Consider the following 18,204-nt stretch of genomic DNA (forward strand, 5'->3'; position numbering starts at 1 on the left):
AGAGTTGCGACGGGATAGAGAGAGAGATTTGCAGTTGATATGGGTTGTCCTCCCAATCCCTAAACTTCTTTTGTTCTTCTCTCGTTGTCTGAAATTTCTCCATGTTCGTTGTTCTCTTCACGATGCCCTCCATGAAATCGATCAGTCCATACGTATCATTGGGTTTCACTCGCGCGACCGACCGCATGGCGATTGGAGGAAGGAGGACAACAGTCCGGGAGGTGGTGAGAAGGAGAGAGAAAAAAGAAAAAGAAAAAGAAAAAGAGAGGGAGAAGGGCGAAGAGGCGGAGGGGACCAATGGCGGGAGCTTTCCCCTTCCAATCTCTTCCAGTTCGCCTTCCTTCCTTTCATTTCTCCCCTCCGCCGTCCTTCAATTCCTCGCACAGAAAAATAATGGTTACAGGCCTCCGTGGTCTCCTGATCTCGGGTCCCCCTTGTAAGCCCATCGATCCTTCTTCATCTGTCAAAAGGCATCATCCTGGTATTCCTTGCATGTCATGACATAACCCGGCATATTTCTCTTACACAGGGCTCATGATGTGGAAGGGACTAGACAAGGAAGAGAGCTTGGGCTTCAATTCTGATCGGTGAGTCAGATGCTGAGGCAGGACAGGACGGTGTGGTTAGAAGCCCGAGTAAGTCCATAGTAGGGACTATTCCCTTCCCCCGCGGTCTATACGGAAATGCGTGGAGACGATAGTGCTGATGCTTAAACAAAGATTATCAGTGCATACAGCCGGTCTTCTTCCCCCCTCCTTCCCTCCCCCCTACATGAGCCTTGCCTAGACAGAAGGCTTCCATGCATATACATACCGACAGGCAATATAAGCAAGATGACGGGATGAACTCGGAGATCATCTCACCGACAACTGCGCTGGAGACAGGGACCGCCACTTTAGGCAAAGACCATAGTGGGTACATGACAATGTCTTGTTCAGCGCGCAGGGGACCCGGCCAACAAAACACTTTGGATATACATGTAACCGTGCAGCCATTCCCTCGCGCCCTCCGTCAGAATGATAACCAGTGCCCAAGACCAAGACTAACGGCCGAAGTCTGATGCCGGAGATAGACTTAATCTGCCAGATATGAGACAAGGAAAAGACGCCCTCCTTGGCAATAAGATACCTGATAATTTAACACGAACAATCTCAATGCTGACCCAATGACCGAATTGGCGAGAATCGGAGTAACCGTCCATCCATTGGTGCTCACTAGAAGCCGATTCAGACCCCGGTTCAAAAGCAAACAATCAAGGCTAATCAGAAATAAGTAAGACACAACGGCAGAGACCTGCGGGAATTGGGTGACCAGTGATAATAATAACCAGAATAAGAAATGAAAAAAATGAAAAAAAAAAGTCAAAAGAAGTAACACGCATTCATGGTCATAACAGGATATTCTACCCGGCCAGTTGAAGACGTCGACGGACAAGGGAGAAAAAGAGAATAAATGGTAAAAAAAAAAATACAGAGAATAACTCTTTCGTTGCCTTGAGGATAGAACAAAGCTAAGAGATGTTTTTTTGACCCCCTGTCCTTCATTTGATTTTACAAGCGGTCATCTGGAAGAAGAATGCTAGCCTCACCGGCGGCTAGTAAGTCGAAACTCTCCTCGCTGGTTGCTGTCGTGGGAGAACTGGCATTCACGCCTTCCGGGAAAACATACTCCTTCTTCTCCCGACTGGATGGAACATCCTGGTTCCCTGAATACGCCTGCCACGACTTGTCTCCAATCCACTCCATTCCATCGCCGGCTCCATGAATGTCCGCCTTGCGACGGGCCTTCTCGCGCTCCATGAGAGGAAGAATAGCCGGCTCCGCGGCCTTTGACTCATTTTCGCCACGGGGGAGAAGAGCAAGGTTGCGACGATGCCATTCGCCAAGGAACATGCCGTCGACGTCTACTTCCCGTCGCACATCCAACCATTCATCCATATCCTGACCGTAGAGCTCGCGCAGCTCTTGCGGCCCTGTCGTCTTGAAATTCTTCGCCCAATGTGGTTTCGCCCCCATCTCGCGCATAAGCCACTCGAACGCCTCGTAATACCTCTGCGTACACGGAGGATCCCGGAGATACGGTCGATAGAGAGTCGCGTTGAGATACAGGGTGGGCCCGTCGGTGCATGTAGGGTCTAGGAACGGGCGAGGGTTGCGATTGTGCGTCGTGTCAGAGACTCTCACCTCGATTGGACAATGCACCCACACGCCTTGAACAGGCAACGGGATCCGCGCGGTTTCCATGTCGCCGTGGAGCCAGGCGGAAAGACGGGTAATAGCCTCGGGACCCTTTTCCAAAGGCAGGGCCCACTCGTTGACAAACTGCGAGAACAAACAATTCATCAACAGGCCCTGACGGGCCGGCTCCACCGCTTCAGTCACCGTTGACTCGGCCTTGAACCCATACTGCAACCCAAACACCAACCACTCCACCCACGGGAGAATTCGGGGAACATAATTCGAGAGGGCAAGCAGGTTATGGTACACATGATAACCAAACCACTCGCCGTAGAAATTCGTGGGTGGGGCCTGCAGAGGCCGATCGGTTTTATCGGCATGCCAGACAATCGCACTCTTCAGATATGGCATCCACCAGACGCGAACAAACTCATGCGAGGTCCACACCCCGGTCGACCACTCGTTCAAGACGCTGGACAATGAGCGTCGGGTCTGTCGCCAGGCAATATTGAACGTGGGTTCCGCCTTGAAAGTGATCTCCACAATGATGCCCAGCGCTCCGAGAGAAATCAGAGACGCCCGAAAGAGCGCCGCGTTACTGGTCGCGCTGCAGCGCACCAACTGCCCATTCGCCAGCATCAAGGTAAGAGACGTGATGCACTCGGAGATCAATCCATGACGCAGAGAACTTCCGTGTGTGCCCGTTGTTATCACCCCGGCGATCGACTGATCGTCAATGCTACCCAAATTGGACAGGCATAGGCCAAACTTCTCCAAATGTGCGCCCAAATCCCTCAGTCGGATCCCTGCCTCCACCGTCACCATCCCGGTCTCCTGCGAAACGTCTAACACCCGGTTAAAATCATCCAGATTGACCAGCCACGCCGACGTGCAGGTCAGATCGGAAGGCGAGTGGCCACTTCCGGTAGTCACCAAGCGACGACGACATCGCCGAGCCAACGTCACCGCCTTCTCGATCTCGGGAATTGACTGCGGTCGCAGGTATAGTTCGGGTCGCGAGTAGAAGGTCTTCGCCCACGTGTGATGGAGATGGTCGGAGGAAGCGCGGAAAGGCACGGCGGGGTCGAGGTGCGAAAGCTCTCGGAGGACGGCGGGGTCGAGGTTCGGAGACATCGTGATAGACAAGGAAAGAAAGAAAGGGAAAGAAAAAAAAAAGGCACCACGGGTTCGGATGAAGTGCGGAACCAATCAAGACATACTGAAGGCGACAATTCGTAGTATGGACCTGTCAGGATTAGGATCGCCCCAATGAGGGGGGGAGAGAGAGGGGAGGCAAGAAAAAAAGAAAAAAAAAAAAAATATGGTACGATGAAGGGAAAGAGCAAAGCGGCGGATGATGAAAAGGCAGCGACGGATGACGGCAACGCGGAGTGGGTCGGACTTCGGTCCGGTCGGTTTTCGCGCTGATAAGATGGAAGATGGCAGATGGAAGAGGGAAGAGTTGAAGTGCAAAAGTTGGGTTGATCCATGTTCTAGCAACACTCAAGAAATGTCATAATACAACCGGTCGCTCTGGTCCTCTCCAGAATGTCTACCCGTAAACCCTGGAAAATAACCCATGCATGCATGCAACCAGCAAATGGCCCCTCCATATAAACAACGCAAAGTACAACAGATTAAAGTAACTCCCGTGAAAAACATGCAAAGAGATCGCCCGAATTCGCTCCATCCCAAGGCTCCTTGGATCATGCTCCTACCCAGTTATGTCCTGGCGTTGGCTCCGATTGACCGCCGTCTCTGTACAGGCCAGTAATATGCACAATCCAAATGCACGTAATCTATCAACATAGAAAGGAAAAATAGTAAAAACAGAAAGAAAGTTAGACCGAAAGATCGAGCCGTAAATCAAGACGAATTTTGTTTAAGAGCGAATGGCCTCGATGGCAGCATTCAAAGGGAAAACGCGTGGAGGAGGCGTGGAGGGAGAGCGCGGCACCCATTTCCGGAACGCACTGCGACAGGAGTCGGGGGTTCCTCCCAGCGCGACATAGCTTTTGGGGATGAACGGTCGATCCTGAAGGGAGGCAGCAAGAATGCCATACTCGTGCGCGAAGACCACGGCCGAGGCGAACTCGCCGGGTCGGTTCGATGAGTGGTCGCCAACGATCCTGAACAGAGGGTTAGCAATGAGTCCTTCAATCAGGATCGGAGTGCCCGGAAATACTTACACATAGATCTCGAAGAAAATGTCAAGGACGTAGATCCCCTTTCCTGCGAGATCCTTCTGGCAGAAAGGCTCCACCTCCTGGACGGTGTCGTTCGGTCGGATCACCGGTGATGCCGAGCCTGATCGCCGGAGCCAGAACCCTGATCGCTGTCCAAGCTCGTGGTCGATGCGAAGCAGTCGCAGGCGGAAACAGTCATGGTTGGGTTTCAGCCGCCAGAAGTCCTCATCCATGTAGTCGCCAGTCTCGGCGTATGGCGGAAACACCTCGAAGAAACTCTCGGGCTCCTCGCCCTCGGTCACTTCCTCAAATTCACCCGTCAGACCCAGGTCCATGCCAATCAGGCGAGCTGCTCCGATCTCCTCTGCCGAGCTGCCTTTACCTTTCCAGAGGTATAGCTTTCCGAACATGGCCGAAATCACGAATGGGTAGCCAGTGCACAGATTGCGAGGCGAGAGGTTCACCTCGTCGAACACCATTTGGCCCAAATGTTTCCGTCCGCAGAGCATGAAAATCGCAGATGAGCTTGAGCGGGAGCTTGAGCCCCGGCGCGTGATGAGGATGCCGCCAAGCGCTTGGATGAAGCGGGCGGTTTCTTTGCCCTGTTTGATGACTTCCAGTTTGGCACCATTCTCCTTAGCGACTCTTCGTGAGAAAGACTGTGCATCGTCGACAGATGTGTCGGTTACATCGTCGCCACACCAGAGATGTACTTCCGAGCGAATGCTACCTTCAGCCTCAAACATGTGCACGCACAAATACATGCTGCCCTCGTACAGAATATACTCCTGGTTCACTGGGAGGTCCTGGCGCTTGCCGTCCCCCGTGATCTCCCACATCTGCTTCTTCAACGTCCGGATCTTCAGGTTGTCGCTCTTATTCTCCAGCGTCAACTGAGGATCTATATCCACACGGTTACTGGAGCTGGGAAATGTCTTGAAAAAGCCTGAGATGGCTTCCAGAGATTCATCCGCCTGGGGAACCAACGACGCCGAGGACCTCGGCGATGAAAGCTGATCAGCGGGAGCATTGAATTTCGGAGGAACGGGAGGGGATGGCAGGGCCTTGTCGCGGGGAGACGAGTCGTTGGACCAGGGGGGGCCTACACCAGGGGTCTTCCGATAAGATGGCGGCGGGTGGAACTGATTCTCCTTGAAGCTTGTGCGCAGGGGTGAGGGAGATGGTGACGAATATTGGATCTGCGAGGTTCGGGCCTGGCCAACAACCGGAGTTGATGGGTTCGAGGCCTTGGATGGGGGAACTGGTCGGCGAGAAGGAGAGTCATTTAGAGCCTCGGCGTCTTCGCTGGAAGTCCTTTCGTGGTCGGAAAAGCGGTTGTTCAAGCCAGGGGAAGGAGTCGGGCTCAGTCCTTCTGATTTTTGTTTAATGTCAACCGAAGACATGCGGGGAATGGTCCTTCTAAATTCTGTGGGCTTGTTGGTTGCCGACGGAGCAAGTTGAGCCAAGCTGGTCTCCGGCGAGTTTTGCGATCCAAAATCGATATCCGGCAGTGGCCAGTTGGAGCCACCAACAGCGTGCTCAGGAGGGGTCTTGACCTCTGGCTCCTTGCTATCCACAAACAGGGAAGGTATCTCTTGTGGTTCTTCCTTGTCCTCCAGAGAAGGCTCTGGCACCTGAGGTGGAGCAGCATTTGGGAGACGCCTTTTCGGGCCTCTCGCACGATTCTTCGTGGCATGCGTGAGAGGCGCGGGGGACTTGGACGCTTCCGCATCAGTATTTTTGAAAGAAGTCGAAGGAAGCGTTCTATCCGTTCCATTCGCCGCAATGGGTGATCCACGCGACAGGAGGCCCGCCAAGGCAGGGTTTATTCGGCCTGCAAGTTTACCTTTAGCAGCAGGACCTTCAGTGGCAGCAGGCGCAGTCGTTGCCTGCGCATCAGTGCTCGACGGCAAAGCACGCACCGGTTTGATGGCTTCCTCTCCCGACTCTTCTTGCTTATTTTCCGGCACTGGTGCGTCATTCTGTTCAGCCAAGTCGAGCGGAGTGCTTCTGTCATTCTTCTCGTCGTCAACCGTGTCAAGTTTGGCGGGCTCAGCTTGAGCCTCATGTACATCAAGCGCATCAGGCTTCTGTTCTTCCGAAGCTTCAGGCTGGGTAGTGGACATGCCAAAATCCTTAGGCTCTTGGGGGGATAGGATTAGGGGCTGCGTGTCTTGGGAGACCCGAGGCGTTCCAAAGTCCATGGGGGAAGGGGATGTTGGTGTGTTAGGAGACATGGGTGATAGATCGTTGCTGGGCTTGCTCAGAGTGTTTCGCCTAGCAATGGCTTCTGGCACCAGCGTTGGGGGAGCATCCATCTCTCCGGCAGTATTCCGCCTCACCGAGCCTCCGCTGGCTTTCATAGCTTCTTTCTGCTTCAGGATGCTCTCTTTCAGTTCGTCAGTTCTCTGCGACTTCTTCGGTCCCCCAGTCGCGTTGAGCGCCGCCTTTCCTTTCAAGATGTTACCCTTAAGCTCATCGGGCGCGACATAGCTGGAGGTTTCTGTCTTCTTGAGCTTTCCAAATATGTTTTTAAATTCGGGCTCCTCTCGACGCGACTCATCCTTCACCACTTCGCGGCGTCGAAGATTAGCGCGGAAATCTATCACGGGAGACTGGGGCTTCGGACGGTTCAGCAGGGGGTCTCGAGGAGAAGAGAGGGGCAAATCGACACTTGACTTCTGGGCGATGTGGAGGGAAGGTGCACGCTTGCGCCCGGGAGCATCGTTCCCTGTGTTTTGCGGCTCAATTGCCGCCTTTGCGGATTTGTCTGCAGTGACTTCTACCGCCGGTTCACTGCTTTGTTGAGGAATCCATTCTTTGTTGTCCTCGGCTTTTATATCCTCAGACTCCTCGGCGACATGAGCTTCAGGTTCCTCCTCAACTTTGTTATCAGGCTCCTCTTTCACTGGACTCTCAGGCGCCTCTTTCAATGGGATGTTGGGCTCTGCCTTGGACAGGCTCTCTGACTCCTCTTTAGCCTCGATTTCAGGTTCTTCTTTGACTGTGTTTTCCTCCTCTCGATCCTTCTTCTCGATTTCCTCGTTGACCTTGTTCTCAGGTTCTTCTACTGCCTTATGCACAGGTTCCTCCTTGGCTTTCAGCGTTTCCTGGACGCCCAAAAGATCAGGAATTCCAGATACACTTGAGGTCTTCGAATGACTGCCGGGAACAGCAGTTCGCATCAGGCCGACGGGAGTGACTTCCTTGAAGCTGTTCTTGCGGCCCAAATCGATGCTTCCCTTGGACTGTCGGTCCCTCACCCAGGGTGGTGTCGATTGAGAAGGTTGCTTCTTATGCCGAGGAGAATCTGGCCGATTCAAAGCACTCTCCAACCAAGTAGACTTCGTGGGACTCCACCGCCTCGGGTCCATCGTCCTCGACACTGCCGGGCTGGTCGGAGGCAAAGATCCTGTCTCTGAGCCTTGGTCGGTACCTATTGCGCTGGAGGATCTAGCTTGTAGGGACAGAGGAGGTCTGCCGGGTGAGTCGTGAAACCGTGCAATGCTACCTCCGGATACCGGAGGTGTGGAGGGGCGTTCACCAGCCACTCCGCTGGAGGATTTGGTGTTGAGGGCGAGAGGTGGTCTGCTGGGACTATCTTCAAGTTGCGTGTTGAGATTGCCACCGGGCACAGGAGGCGTCGCCGGGCGTTCGCCGTCTTTGTTACTGACAACCGTGGCTTCGCTGTGACTGGATCCCGGGCGAGGATGTAACATGGGACCGTCCCTGCTCAACCTAGAAGCTGCAGGGAAGGTGTCGGTGTTGCTAGGCGCCGCAAAACTATTCCGGTTGCTAGCGAACGAGTTTCCCCGTGCAAGTCCGGATGGGAGTTGGGCGCTCCAACGTTTTGATACGCTGTCTGAACGTTTCATCATCGCGCTTTGTACAAAACCCCCAAGTCCCTTAGTGGGTGATGACGATCTCGAGCGCTCGGGGGAGAGTCGTCTGGGTGATATAGGCGACGTCTGCTCCTCCGGACTTGGCTCGGTTTTCGTGGGTTCCAGTTTTTGTGCACTCGACAGAGGGATCGGTGAGCCAAGACCAGTAGCCGTCGACACCGAAGATACACTCGAATACCGATTACTTATACTGCTATCTGCAAATATTGAGCTTGCTCGGGATGGTGAGCGTGACCGCGCCGCCTCCGGGAGATCTTGGTGAGTAGCTTCTTTCTCCGGTTCGGGGGTGCCTTCGACTTCTAGGGCAGGTTCATTGTTAATACTCTTTTCCGGAGTAGTCTCAGGGATGTCTTCTTCTGCAGGTTTGCTGCGAATCGGAGAGCCGAGGCTTCTTTCTGTTGGATTGAGTGGAAGAGGCTCCTTAGCTGAGGGCGACAACGCACTCGGGCTCCGAGGCGCCGCATGGTCATCATTCGAGGTTGTAGACATGGCCCTCCAGCGATTCTCACGGGTGGGAGAGCTAGAAAAAAAGGATCTGCTGCCGCCAAGATCCCGCGACGACGGTCTTTGTTGCCAGGACAAGGTTCCCGTTCTGCTTCGAAGAGGCGATGTGGAAGTTGAGGGAGGCTTAGGAGACGTATCAATTTCGCTTCCTTCCGCTCTCGATCCCCTCCGACTCCCGTCCGTCGTCAATGATACGTCGTCTCGAATAAAATCTGACTTCGGCGTGGATTCCCGTTCGGGGTCGTACGGTGTTGGCTCAAGTCGAGTTGGTTCGAGTTGTTCGGGAGGGTCGATTGCTCGCGGTGTGGTGGGAGGGGGCATGCTCAATCGAGCCGTATCGAACAGGGGGGGAGAATCTTTTGTCGGCGAGATAGATCTAGCCCGCTCTGCATTGACACCCCAGAGGAGGCACGATCAGCTTCTGAGATTGACAAGCCGGCGACAAGTACAGTTGTCCATTGAGACATGTCATGACAGCCGCGACCGGGGAGAACGAAAACACAAGGGAGGCCACAATACCAGCTCTTCTCGCCTGTCTTTCCCGTCGACCCTTCAAGATCTCCTCTTCCAATTTCTTCGTGCGTTCTTCGTCCTCCTTATCGCGCCTTTCGCCTAACTCCCGAATACGAAGCAGAAAGTCATTGACATCTTCCGAGCCTTCGGCTCCGCTTGTGGAAGACATGGCCACCTTGGCAGTTGACGGGTCACAAAATGAAAATTAGAAGAAGAAAAGAAAAACAAAAGAGACGCAAGAAAAGTCCAGAAATCTAAAGGACCAGGTCCGACGGACGACCAAAAGGGGGGGGAATGAAGAAAAGAGAAAATCTGCCAGAGTATCAACCCAATCCAACCCAAAAACAAACAAGCACCAAGAACTGTGGGGTTTGGATTTGGCGAGAAGACCCAACGAGGGGTGGTGATGGTGAAGATGGCGTGGCGTGGTGATATGAAACCGATGATCGTAGAGAGGGTCGATAGCGACAGACTTAACCGGACGAGTGTCACCGCAAACCCCGTCGTAGGCGTAGTCGATGTAGATAGCCGAGACCGACGAAGCAGCGTCCCTTGCAAAAGCGACAGGAATCACGTCGAGATCCGGCTGGGATTCTCCGCCTTAAACCCTGGGCCGATTTCGCCGGTGGACCCGAAGGGGCAATAATCCTAATAAGCCGTAGATAATACCTGCTAAATAATTCCGGCGCTGCCTTACTGCGATTACGTCGGCTGCCAGACTAGACCAGGCTAAGCCAACTAGTTTGTCGTCACTTTCATTTTTCGAAGCCAAACGAATTCGGTGGTTTATTATGATTTTCCTGCCTCGGGCATCCACCCGCGGCTCAACCATGGGTCAGGTGATCCCGTTGCCTGGCGGCTCCTGGATTAGTCAGCTCGGTCCAGTGGAGCATGGGTGCTTGCCTGAGGTGTCGGTTGTAGTCCCTGATCGGTGCCAAGTCAGAGAATGACAGCAGGATCAGTCAAGATCACCCCACGGGCAAGTGTACCTAGAGACTTGTTGTGACGCTCATGGGCATGGCAGTAATCGAAGCTCCACATAAGCCTCCCTGTGAGTATGCAACATGTGCCCTACTTATTGGGTTCCTGCAGAAGCAGACGCTCCCTGCAAACAATTATGTATATGCCCAGCCACCCATTGCCCAATGGCCCCTAGCATAGTACGCTTTGTCCAATAGACCAATTTTGGCTATAAGAAAAGATGCGATGTCGATCTATATACCAAACAAGAAACACAGTAAAGTGGAATAAACCAAAAGTATTGCTTTGCTATCCATCGATCATTAATTTTCATATATAGCGTACCTAGTAAAGGAACAGTCTGTCCTTTGCGTCTTGCACCACCCAATCCAGACCCTCATGGAGATTCCTCCCTGTCATCGCACTGCAAGGGAGGATTCTCCATTTATGAGTATTTATTGCATCAAGACAGAGTCGCTATAAGAGAGTTAGCGAATGTGAAATAGCAACCGACCAGCTATGGGGACTGGCAACAGCAAAACGCCAAAAAGCAAAAAGAAAAGAAAATCGCGATAAAATTACCTCTCGAACCTCATGTTCAGTCATACATCCCTCCACATCAGTCTTATTCAGAAAGATCAAAAGACTGGCTCCCGTAAGGCGCTGTCAAACCGTCAGTCCGGGATGCTCGACAGAACCTTCACGCGGCGGGACCAGCAGAGCGGACGTACCTCTTCTAAGAGCAGGCCGGCCAGCTCATCACGACAATCCTCAACTCGGAGACGGTCGGTCGCATCGACAACCCAAATGAGGGTATCGGTCTTCTCAAAGTAGTTTTTCCAGTACGAGCGTAGGGTCTTTTGACCGCCGACGTCCCCTGTTGGCTTGGCATTAGCATGAAGCCGAGACGTCATCCGTTGTCATCCTTACAGATGTTCAGGCGGTACCTGGGAGTATTTTAGCATCCATGGTTGCAATTATCGAAGCAAGTGGATAGAGGATGACTCATACCCTTGAAAATCTATGGTTTTGATGATGAATCCTAGCGTAGGGCTGACGGTGGTGACGTCTTCTTTCATGATCTGCTTGACGATGGTGGTTTTGCCCGCATTGTCCAGGCCACTGAAGTGGGATTACTTGTCAGCGAGGTCATCAAATCGTTGGATTTGAGTTCCAAGGGGATGTACAGCATCAAAACTCGCATCTCCTTGTCCTTTAGACGGGCTTTCCTCAGTATAGACAGCATTTTGGTTGGCGGGGACTGGTTGGTTGAGGAGGGCAGAAGCGGCAGGGGAGGCAGAATTCTACTACTACTACGTAGGTGCTATACAAGGATGACTCCGCCTATCAGATGAGTGAACGTCATGAACAATTTTGCAACAAGTATAAAATATGATGACTCCTTCCGTCAGGTATGCTACGTAATTTGTAGTGCTTTTCACGAGAAGTATGCCTTTGAGCCTGTACTAAGTAGCAGGCTTTAAATCAGCGATTTAACCGTTGTACCACGACATTGGCGAACCTTATACACCTCCTTGTTCATCAAGTATTGAATTCGGATCTGCTTATCCGGTTGACCGCCGTGGCCAGACCCTCTCTACCTCCTGCACCTTGCAACTGCTTAAGCGAGTTTCTTCACTCCTCGCCCAATCTATCGTGGAACAACGCAGCCTTTGTTCTGAACTGTTCATCCTTTCACGAGCTCTAACAACCAGAGAACCATCTCTTTTAGAATGTGAGTTGCCCAAATACCGCCAAACATGAAGATCGTGACGATTAACAAAGTGCGGTTCAACCAGCACTCAAAGATCAGTGGAATCCACCATGCAAATAGAAACAGGAGCCACAGGGTCGGACGATTATAAACGGTTCGACAGTCCGGATCTCTGGGTGAGGTGCCGAGCGGCAAAGGAGCAGCTATACGCAGAGACAGACTTCTCGGTCAAGTATAGAAAGACACCACCTAGTCTGCCTAGTGCATTGCCTGAAACCCTCGGCGCTGAGACATACGAGCCACAGGAGCGAGAGCCTGAAAAGTCAAGCGTGGAGTTAGATTTGTCGGTGGTCGCTAGTGTGAAATTGCCAACTGTGAACCCAGCTAGTTGGACTGTTGCTGTGCACAATCACCACGATTGCTCCCCCTCATCACAACAAGATCCTGCAAGTGAGAATCAAAATAGCGAGAAGCCCAACTCACCATCTATGCCAGATTCATTTTCTACACTGAACCCACCTTCTGCCCCAAGTTCACCTGCACAAAACCCACCCCGAAAAGCTAGTGTGAGGGTTGCGCATCCTTCAGTTGCTCTTTACATTGCACCTCACCTTAGAGACCCCTCTCTGCAAGCGCTCCGTCCACAACGAAACAGCACTCAGCGTCCCTATCGTCCTATCCCCTCCCGCAGTGAATCAAAGCAACACCAGGTTACTTCTGACAACCAGCCCACCTTCTTCAAATCTCACCTTGTCACGCCTCTTCCAAACCCTTCTCGGCTGAGGGGAGAGGTCATACATGCTCCAATCCCTCCTCAATCTTCACCCCTATCTTCAGAAGTTCAGAAGGACACAGATCTGCAGGGTAAGTGATCACATCGAGGTATACCCACACATGATTAATAGCGGAAATTAATGGACCCGACAGAGAAAAAAGAAACCGAGGTCAAGAAGATGTCTGACACCGGCTCAGATGAGACCATGCTGGCTCGTGGAAATAATTTTCGAGGTAGCAAGCAAGAACCACCAATCCAAGCCGAGTCGTCTCGGCAGGCCGAGGAGCGAGCTACCCACAAAAGCTCCAAGGGCCGCAAGCCTTCGAATGTCCAGCAAGAAGCTGACAGCACACCAGAGCAACAGGAAAATGTCCCAGCAGGCAATGCTGCTGGCCCGTCCGATGATCCTGATCAGCCGAAGTGGGATTCGAAGGAGGTGTTGCGACGACTACAGGAAGGGAAGGGTATGGAGATCATCCGGAATGCCCATGCCACCCGCTTCAAGAACCAGGACTGCGATACTGCAAGTCCAGAGTCCTTGGTCTCTTGCAGAACTGGACCAGGAACGGACCAGAAGTCGGAGTTCTACCGGATCATGGCAAGGCGTCGTCGTGCAGGGAAAGTGGCCACCGTTATTCGAAAGGAAAAGCCTTCTTCCTCGGCTGACCTATCCTTTGATGCAGAAGAGGAAAAAGAAGATCAAAAAGTGGCCGTGGACCCCGTCGCTGCAAAGGAAAAGCATGTTGCGCAATGGGACGCATACCTTAAGAGCCCTCACGCCTACCCGGTCATCGAGGACGGAAACATGCGTTTATTGGGGTATCCAAGGGCAGAGCATAAGCGCATCGAAGAGCAGATGTCGCAAACTGGCATCGATCAGGCCAATGCCGTGGTGGACAAGGACATGCCACGCCCCGATAACAAATGGGCCGATGCCTACTACCTGGACTGGGAATACCGGCCTCGCGCATGTTCCAGCTTCGAAGCCTTTCGTGACTGGTTCCGCCGCTGGCTCGACTCCACCACCCAAATCTGCTGCTATGCCGATATCTACCACAAGTCTTTCTTTGATGGCACAGCCCATCCCGACGGCGTACAATCCATGTACATACCCAATCTGCATGACGAGGAGGTTTGCTTTGACACGAGCGATGAATTGACCATGCTCCACGCGCACGAGACTGCCGAGGGATACAGCCACAACTTTGTGCTACACAGCCGAAAGAAGGCAGAGGAGGTGCAGCTTCGCAAGGAAATGAATCGAAAGGCCTACATCGAATACATGAGCACTCCGCCCCGTGAGAATCCCAACTCCCCCAAGGCAAATATCTTCCTGCGTCCGGCCCGGCTCGAAGACTCCGCCGGCATTCTTAATATCATGAACTGGTACGCCGAACATTCCACCTTGAGCACCGATGTCCGCCGGATCGAAACGGGCGACGTTCGCCAGCGCATCGAAAACTGCTGGGAAAACAAACTGCCCTTCATCGTCGCCGTTGGCCGCGGAACGGGTCCCGATCGAGAGAACCAGCCCGAGAAGACCTTAGGTTACGCCTTGGCTAACGACACCATCGGACGCGAGACCAGCAGTCGGTACACCGCGGAGCTCCAGGTTTTTGTCAAAGACGGACACAAGCGCCAGGGCATCGGACGGTGTCTGATGGACAAGCTGCTCGAAGTGTGCGATCCCACCTACATCCCCAAACTCGGCTACTTCTTCAACGCCAAATTTGACGACCAGCCTAAGTACCACACCGGGGGTTGCCGTCGACTGGCTTGTCTGATCTTCGCCGTTGGCTATCAGCGCGATCGACGACCCCAGGTCCAATGGCTTAAGGATTGGCTGCTCGAGAAGTATGAGTTCGAGGAGCAGGCCGTTCTCAAAAGAGCACGAGTCAAGTTCGATCATTTGTGAGTTTTTGCTGTAGCTATAACCCCTCATCCAGGATGACAAGTGAGTCTAACTATCACCAGTAACGAAGTCGCCTATCTTATTCGGGACGTTGCGTACAGCTCCAATACCAAATTCGAATACTAAATCCGCCAAGCGCCGGTTTCTGGGTGTTCGCAAGCCGTTGTTTTGGCCTCATGGGATGATCGGTTAACGGTCAGATGCTTTCTTTTGTTATTTTTCTTTTCTGTTGAGCTGAGGCGTTGCAATTTGAATTACAAGACCAGTGAAGGGCTGGCAATAAACCAAAAAGGCAAAAAAGTTTGGGGGAAAAACTAAGGGCTGTGAAACGAAGAGAAAAACCCCCCCAAAGAAAGGTGATCCAATGTATTTAGTTTCCAGTTTTCAGGAATGGAGGAAGTCATCGGGCAGGGCACGTCTATTTGATCAAAAGCGGATCCCATCCAGCTCCCCTCCAATCAACGTAGTGAATCGTCTCTCCGATTTTAATCTGCCGGTCAAGCGCCTCACCGCCTCCGCAGTTTGAACTTTTTTTTCCCTTTTCTTTTCCTCCGAGCATAGATGAAGATTAGGTGCGGTAGACGATTAGACCATTAGGAGGAAGTGGTCACCAGTCTTTCATTCACGTTTTTTTTACGTTCTAATTCTTTCGTTCTTTTCTTTATCGGTAAACCTGCGGTGAAATCATCCACAGGACTTTCCTCCACCCAATTCCGAAAAAAAAGCACCGTCCAAGATGGCTCCCAACTCGGCAGCCAAGAAGCGTTCCAGAGACGACGATTTCGTGCTGACGCTCTCTGACGACGAGAACGACACCTTCGGAAAGACCACGGAAGATGGCGACGAGGACGAAGAAGACTCGGCTCTAGCGAGCGCGAAGAAGCGCAAGAGAGACACGCCGGAGGCTGCGGCCGGAAAGAACAAGAAGCAGAAACAACAGCAACAGCAGAAGAAAACGAAGAACGGCAAGTCAAAAAAGGACGAGAAACTGGCCGAGGAATCTGCCGAGGAGGAGGACAATGAAGACGAGGAAGAGCATGCTGGCGATGACGACGGCGCTCTGAACCCCGATTTCGAGTTCGACTTCGGCGGTATTGCGAATACGGTTACCGAGGGCTTCGATGGATGGGGTGCCGATGATAACGACAAGGCCAAGAAGGGAGACAAGGCGGGGGTGGACATTGATGATATTATCTCGCGGCGAAAGGCGAAGAAGGAGGCTCAGGCGCAAAAGAAAAAGAAGAAGGAGGAGCCTGAGAGCGAAAGCGTAGCCGACGACGACGAGTCGGACGGGGGCATGGATGTCGATTTCAAGGACGACGAGCTGCTTGCTGACGACGGTTTCGGTATGGGAGCCGATGGTGAGGCTGAGTCCGAGGAGGAGAAGGAATCTGGCGACGAGGAGAAGAGCGAGGGTGAGAGCGAGGATGATGAAGACGATTCCGATGACGATGCCGCTTCCGATAACGACTCCGTTGCAACGCCCGTCAACCACCCCGATGACAATGCCTCCGATATTGGATCCGATGCCGAGAGTGAGGTTGATGCCGAAGAAGAGGAGAAGCGCAAGGCCTTTTTCGCGCCGGAAGAAAAGACAAACGAACAGTCTTCGGCAGACCTGGCGAAGATGTCGTTCCAAGAGTTCAACCTCTCCCGACCAATCCTGCGTGGTCTGGCCGGCGTTAACTTCACCAACCCGACTCCCATCCAGCGCAAGACTATTCCGATGGCTCTACTGGGCAAAGACATTGTTGGTAGTGCCGTTACCGGTTCCGGTAAGACCGCTGCCTTCGTTGTCCCCATCCTGGAGCGTCTGCTCTTCCGTCCGCGCAAGGTTGCCACCAGTCGCGTTGCGATTCTGATGCCTACTCGTGAATTGGCTGTCCAATGTTACAATGTGGCCACGAAATTGGCTACCTACACCGATATCACCTTCTGTCAGTTGGTTGGTGGTTTCAGTCTGCGCGAGCAAGAGAACATCCTGAAGAAGCGACCCGACGTGATCATCGCTACCCCCGGTCGTTTCATCGATCACATGCGCAACTCGGCCAGCTTTACCGTTGATACCCTTGAGATTCTGGTTCTGGATGAAGCCGATCGGATGTTGGAAGACGGTTTCGCCGATGAACTGAACGAGATCTTGACGACCATCCCCAAGTCCCGACAGACCATGCTGTTCTCAGCCACGATGACGGACACGGTCGACAAACTTATTCGGGTCGGACTTAACCGACCCGTGCGACTGATGGCCGACTCCAAGAAGAACACCTCGGCCAACCTGATTCAAGAATTCGTTCGACTACGACCCGGACGGGAGGACAAGCGACTGGGATACTTGCTCTATCTGTGCAAGGAGATCTACACGGGGCGAGTTATTGTGTTCTTCCGACAGAAGCGCGAGGCTCATCGCGTGCGCATCGTCTTTGGACTATTGGGTCTTAAAGCGGCCGAGCTCCACGGTAGCATGAGCCAAGAACAGGTATGTCTTAGTCATTTCGGCCCCGATGCTCATTCGATCACGCAATGCTAATGCGAACCCAACTACAGCGTATTAAAAGTGTGGAGAACTTCCGTGACGGCAAGGTGGCCTTCCTGCTGGCAACCGACCTGGCGTCACGTGGTCTAGATATCAAAGGAGTCGAGACGGTCATCAACTACGAGGCGCCTCAGAGCCACGAGATCTACCTGCATCGAGTGGGACGAACGGCCCGTGCCGGCCGCTCTGGTCGTGCCTGCACGATTGCCGCCGAACCGGACCGCAAGGTGGTGAAGGCGGCCGTCAGGGCTAGCAAGTCGCAAGGGGCCAAGGTGGCCAGCCGCGTAATCGAGCCGGCCGTTGCCGACGACTGGGCGGCGCAGGCCCAGGGATTGGAGGAGGAGATCGAGGCCGTGCTTAACGAGGAGAAGATCGAGAAGCAGATGTCCCAGGCGGAGATGCAGCTGAACAAGGGTGAGAATCTGATGAAACACGAGGCGGAGATCATGTCCCGGCCCAAACGAACCTGGTTCGAGAGCGAGAAGGACAAACGCGCCGCGCGCAAGCTGGGTGCGACGCAACTCAACGGACCGGACGCGGGCAGCAAGAAGGACAAGAAGAAGCTGAGCAACAAGGACAAGAAGAAGCTGGATGACTCCCGGCAGCGCCAGGAAGGCAATATCGGGTGGAAGAAGGGCAAGGGCGACCGAGAGGCTCCTAAGTCGAATGCGAAGGGAAATAAGAAGAAGGGAAAGAAATAAGGGCCGGGGAAAAAAAAACGAACCTGTAGATAGCTCGTTTGTCTTCATAGATCTCAAATTTATCAATAATCCTCAACGTGAACATACTACTGAATATAAGGGAGCAGCTCTGGCTTGTGCGGTAAGTGCAAATGCGCCAGGTTATATTTGAACGCTGAGGCCCTAAAGAGACATACCTACCTGCAACTATACTCAGGATAACCAACTTACCAAACGACCTTTTCTGGTGAGGTATTACCACCTATACAGCATCTCTACAAAACCTACTAATTGGTGGAAGTTTTACTCTCTAATACAGTACATGACCTACCTAGGTATGCGCAA

The 18,204-nt window shown here is 52.9% G+C and overlaps 4 protein-coding genes across 4 annotated transcripts; 2 read left to right on the forward strand and 2 right to left on the reverse strand.

Annotated features, from left to right (window-relative positions):
- Positions 1–1,550: 1,550 nt before the first annotated feature.
- KD926_004791 (D-arabinono-1,4-lactone oxidase) lies at positions 1,551–3,311 on the reverse strand (the record flags this gene model as incomplete). Its single annotated transcript, XM_053098187.1, has 1 exon — positions 1,551–3,311. The coding sequence occupies one exon, from the start codon at positions 3,309–3,311 to the stop codon at positions 1,551–1,553; it is 1,761 nt and encodes a 586-aa protein (XP_052957981.1).
- Positions 3,312–4,059: 748 nt separating this feature from the next.
- KD926_004792 (putative gelsolin repeat protein) lies at positions 4,060–11,488 on the reverse strand (the record flags this gene model as incomplete). Its single annotated transcript, XM_053098188.1, has 8 exons — positions 4,060–4,306; positions 4,367–9,145; positions 9,219–9,457; positions 10,825–10,905; positions 10,974–11,119; positions 11,173–11,189; positions 11,254–11,364; positions 11,430–11,488. The coding sequence occupies 8 exons, from the start codon at positions 11,486–11,488 to the stop codon at positions 4,060–4,062; spliced, it is 5,679 nt and encodes a 1,892-aa protein (XP_052957982.1).
- A 578-nt stretch (positions 11,489–12,066) lies between these two features.
- KD926_004793 (uncharacterized protein) lies at positions 12,067–14,769 on the forward strand (the record flags this gene model as incomplete). The annotated part of the gene is made up of 3 exons (XM_053098189.1): positions 12,067–12,820; positions 12,884–14,642; positions 14,706–14,769. The coding sequence occupies 3 exons, from the start codon at positions 12,067–12,069 to the stop codon at positions 14,767–14,769; spliced, it is 2,577 nt and encodes an 858-aa protein (XP_052957983.1).
- Positions 14,770–15,379: 610 nt separating this feature from the next.
- On the forward strand, positions 15,380–17,880 carry drs1 (putative ATP-dependent RNA helicase DRS1; the record flags this gene model as incomplete). Its single annotated transcript, XM_053098190.1, has 2 exons — positions 15,380–17,122; positions 17,191–17,880. The coding sequence occupies 2 exons, from the start codon at positions 15,380–15,382 to the stop codon at positions 17,878–17,880; spliced, it is 2,433 nt and encodes an 810-aa protein (XP_052957984.1).
- Between the last annotated feature and the right edge of the window lie 324 nt (positions 17,881–18,204).

This window comes from Aspergillus affinis, assembly GCF_023601865.1.
Source record: "Aspergillus affinis strain CMG 70 chromosome Unknown NODE_22_length_351263_cov_86_343593, whole genome shotgun sequence".
Lineage (NCBI taxonomy): Eukaryota > Fungi > Ascomycota > Eurotiomycetes > Eurotiales > Aspergillaceae > Aspergillus > Aspergillus affinis.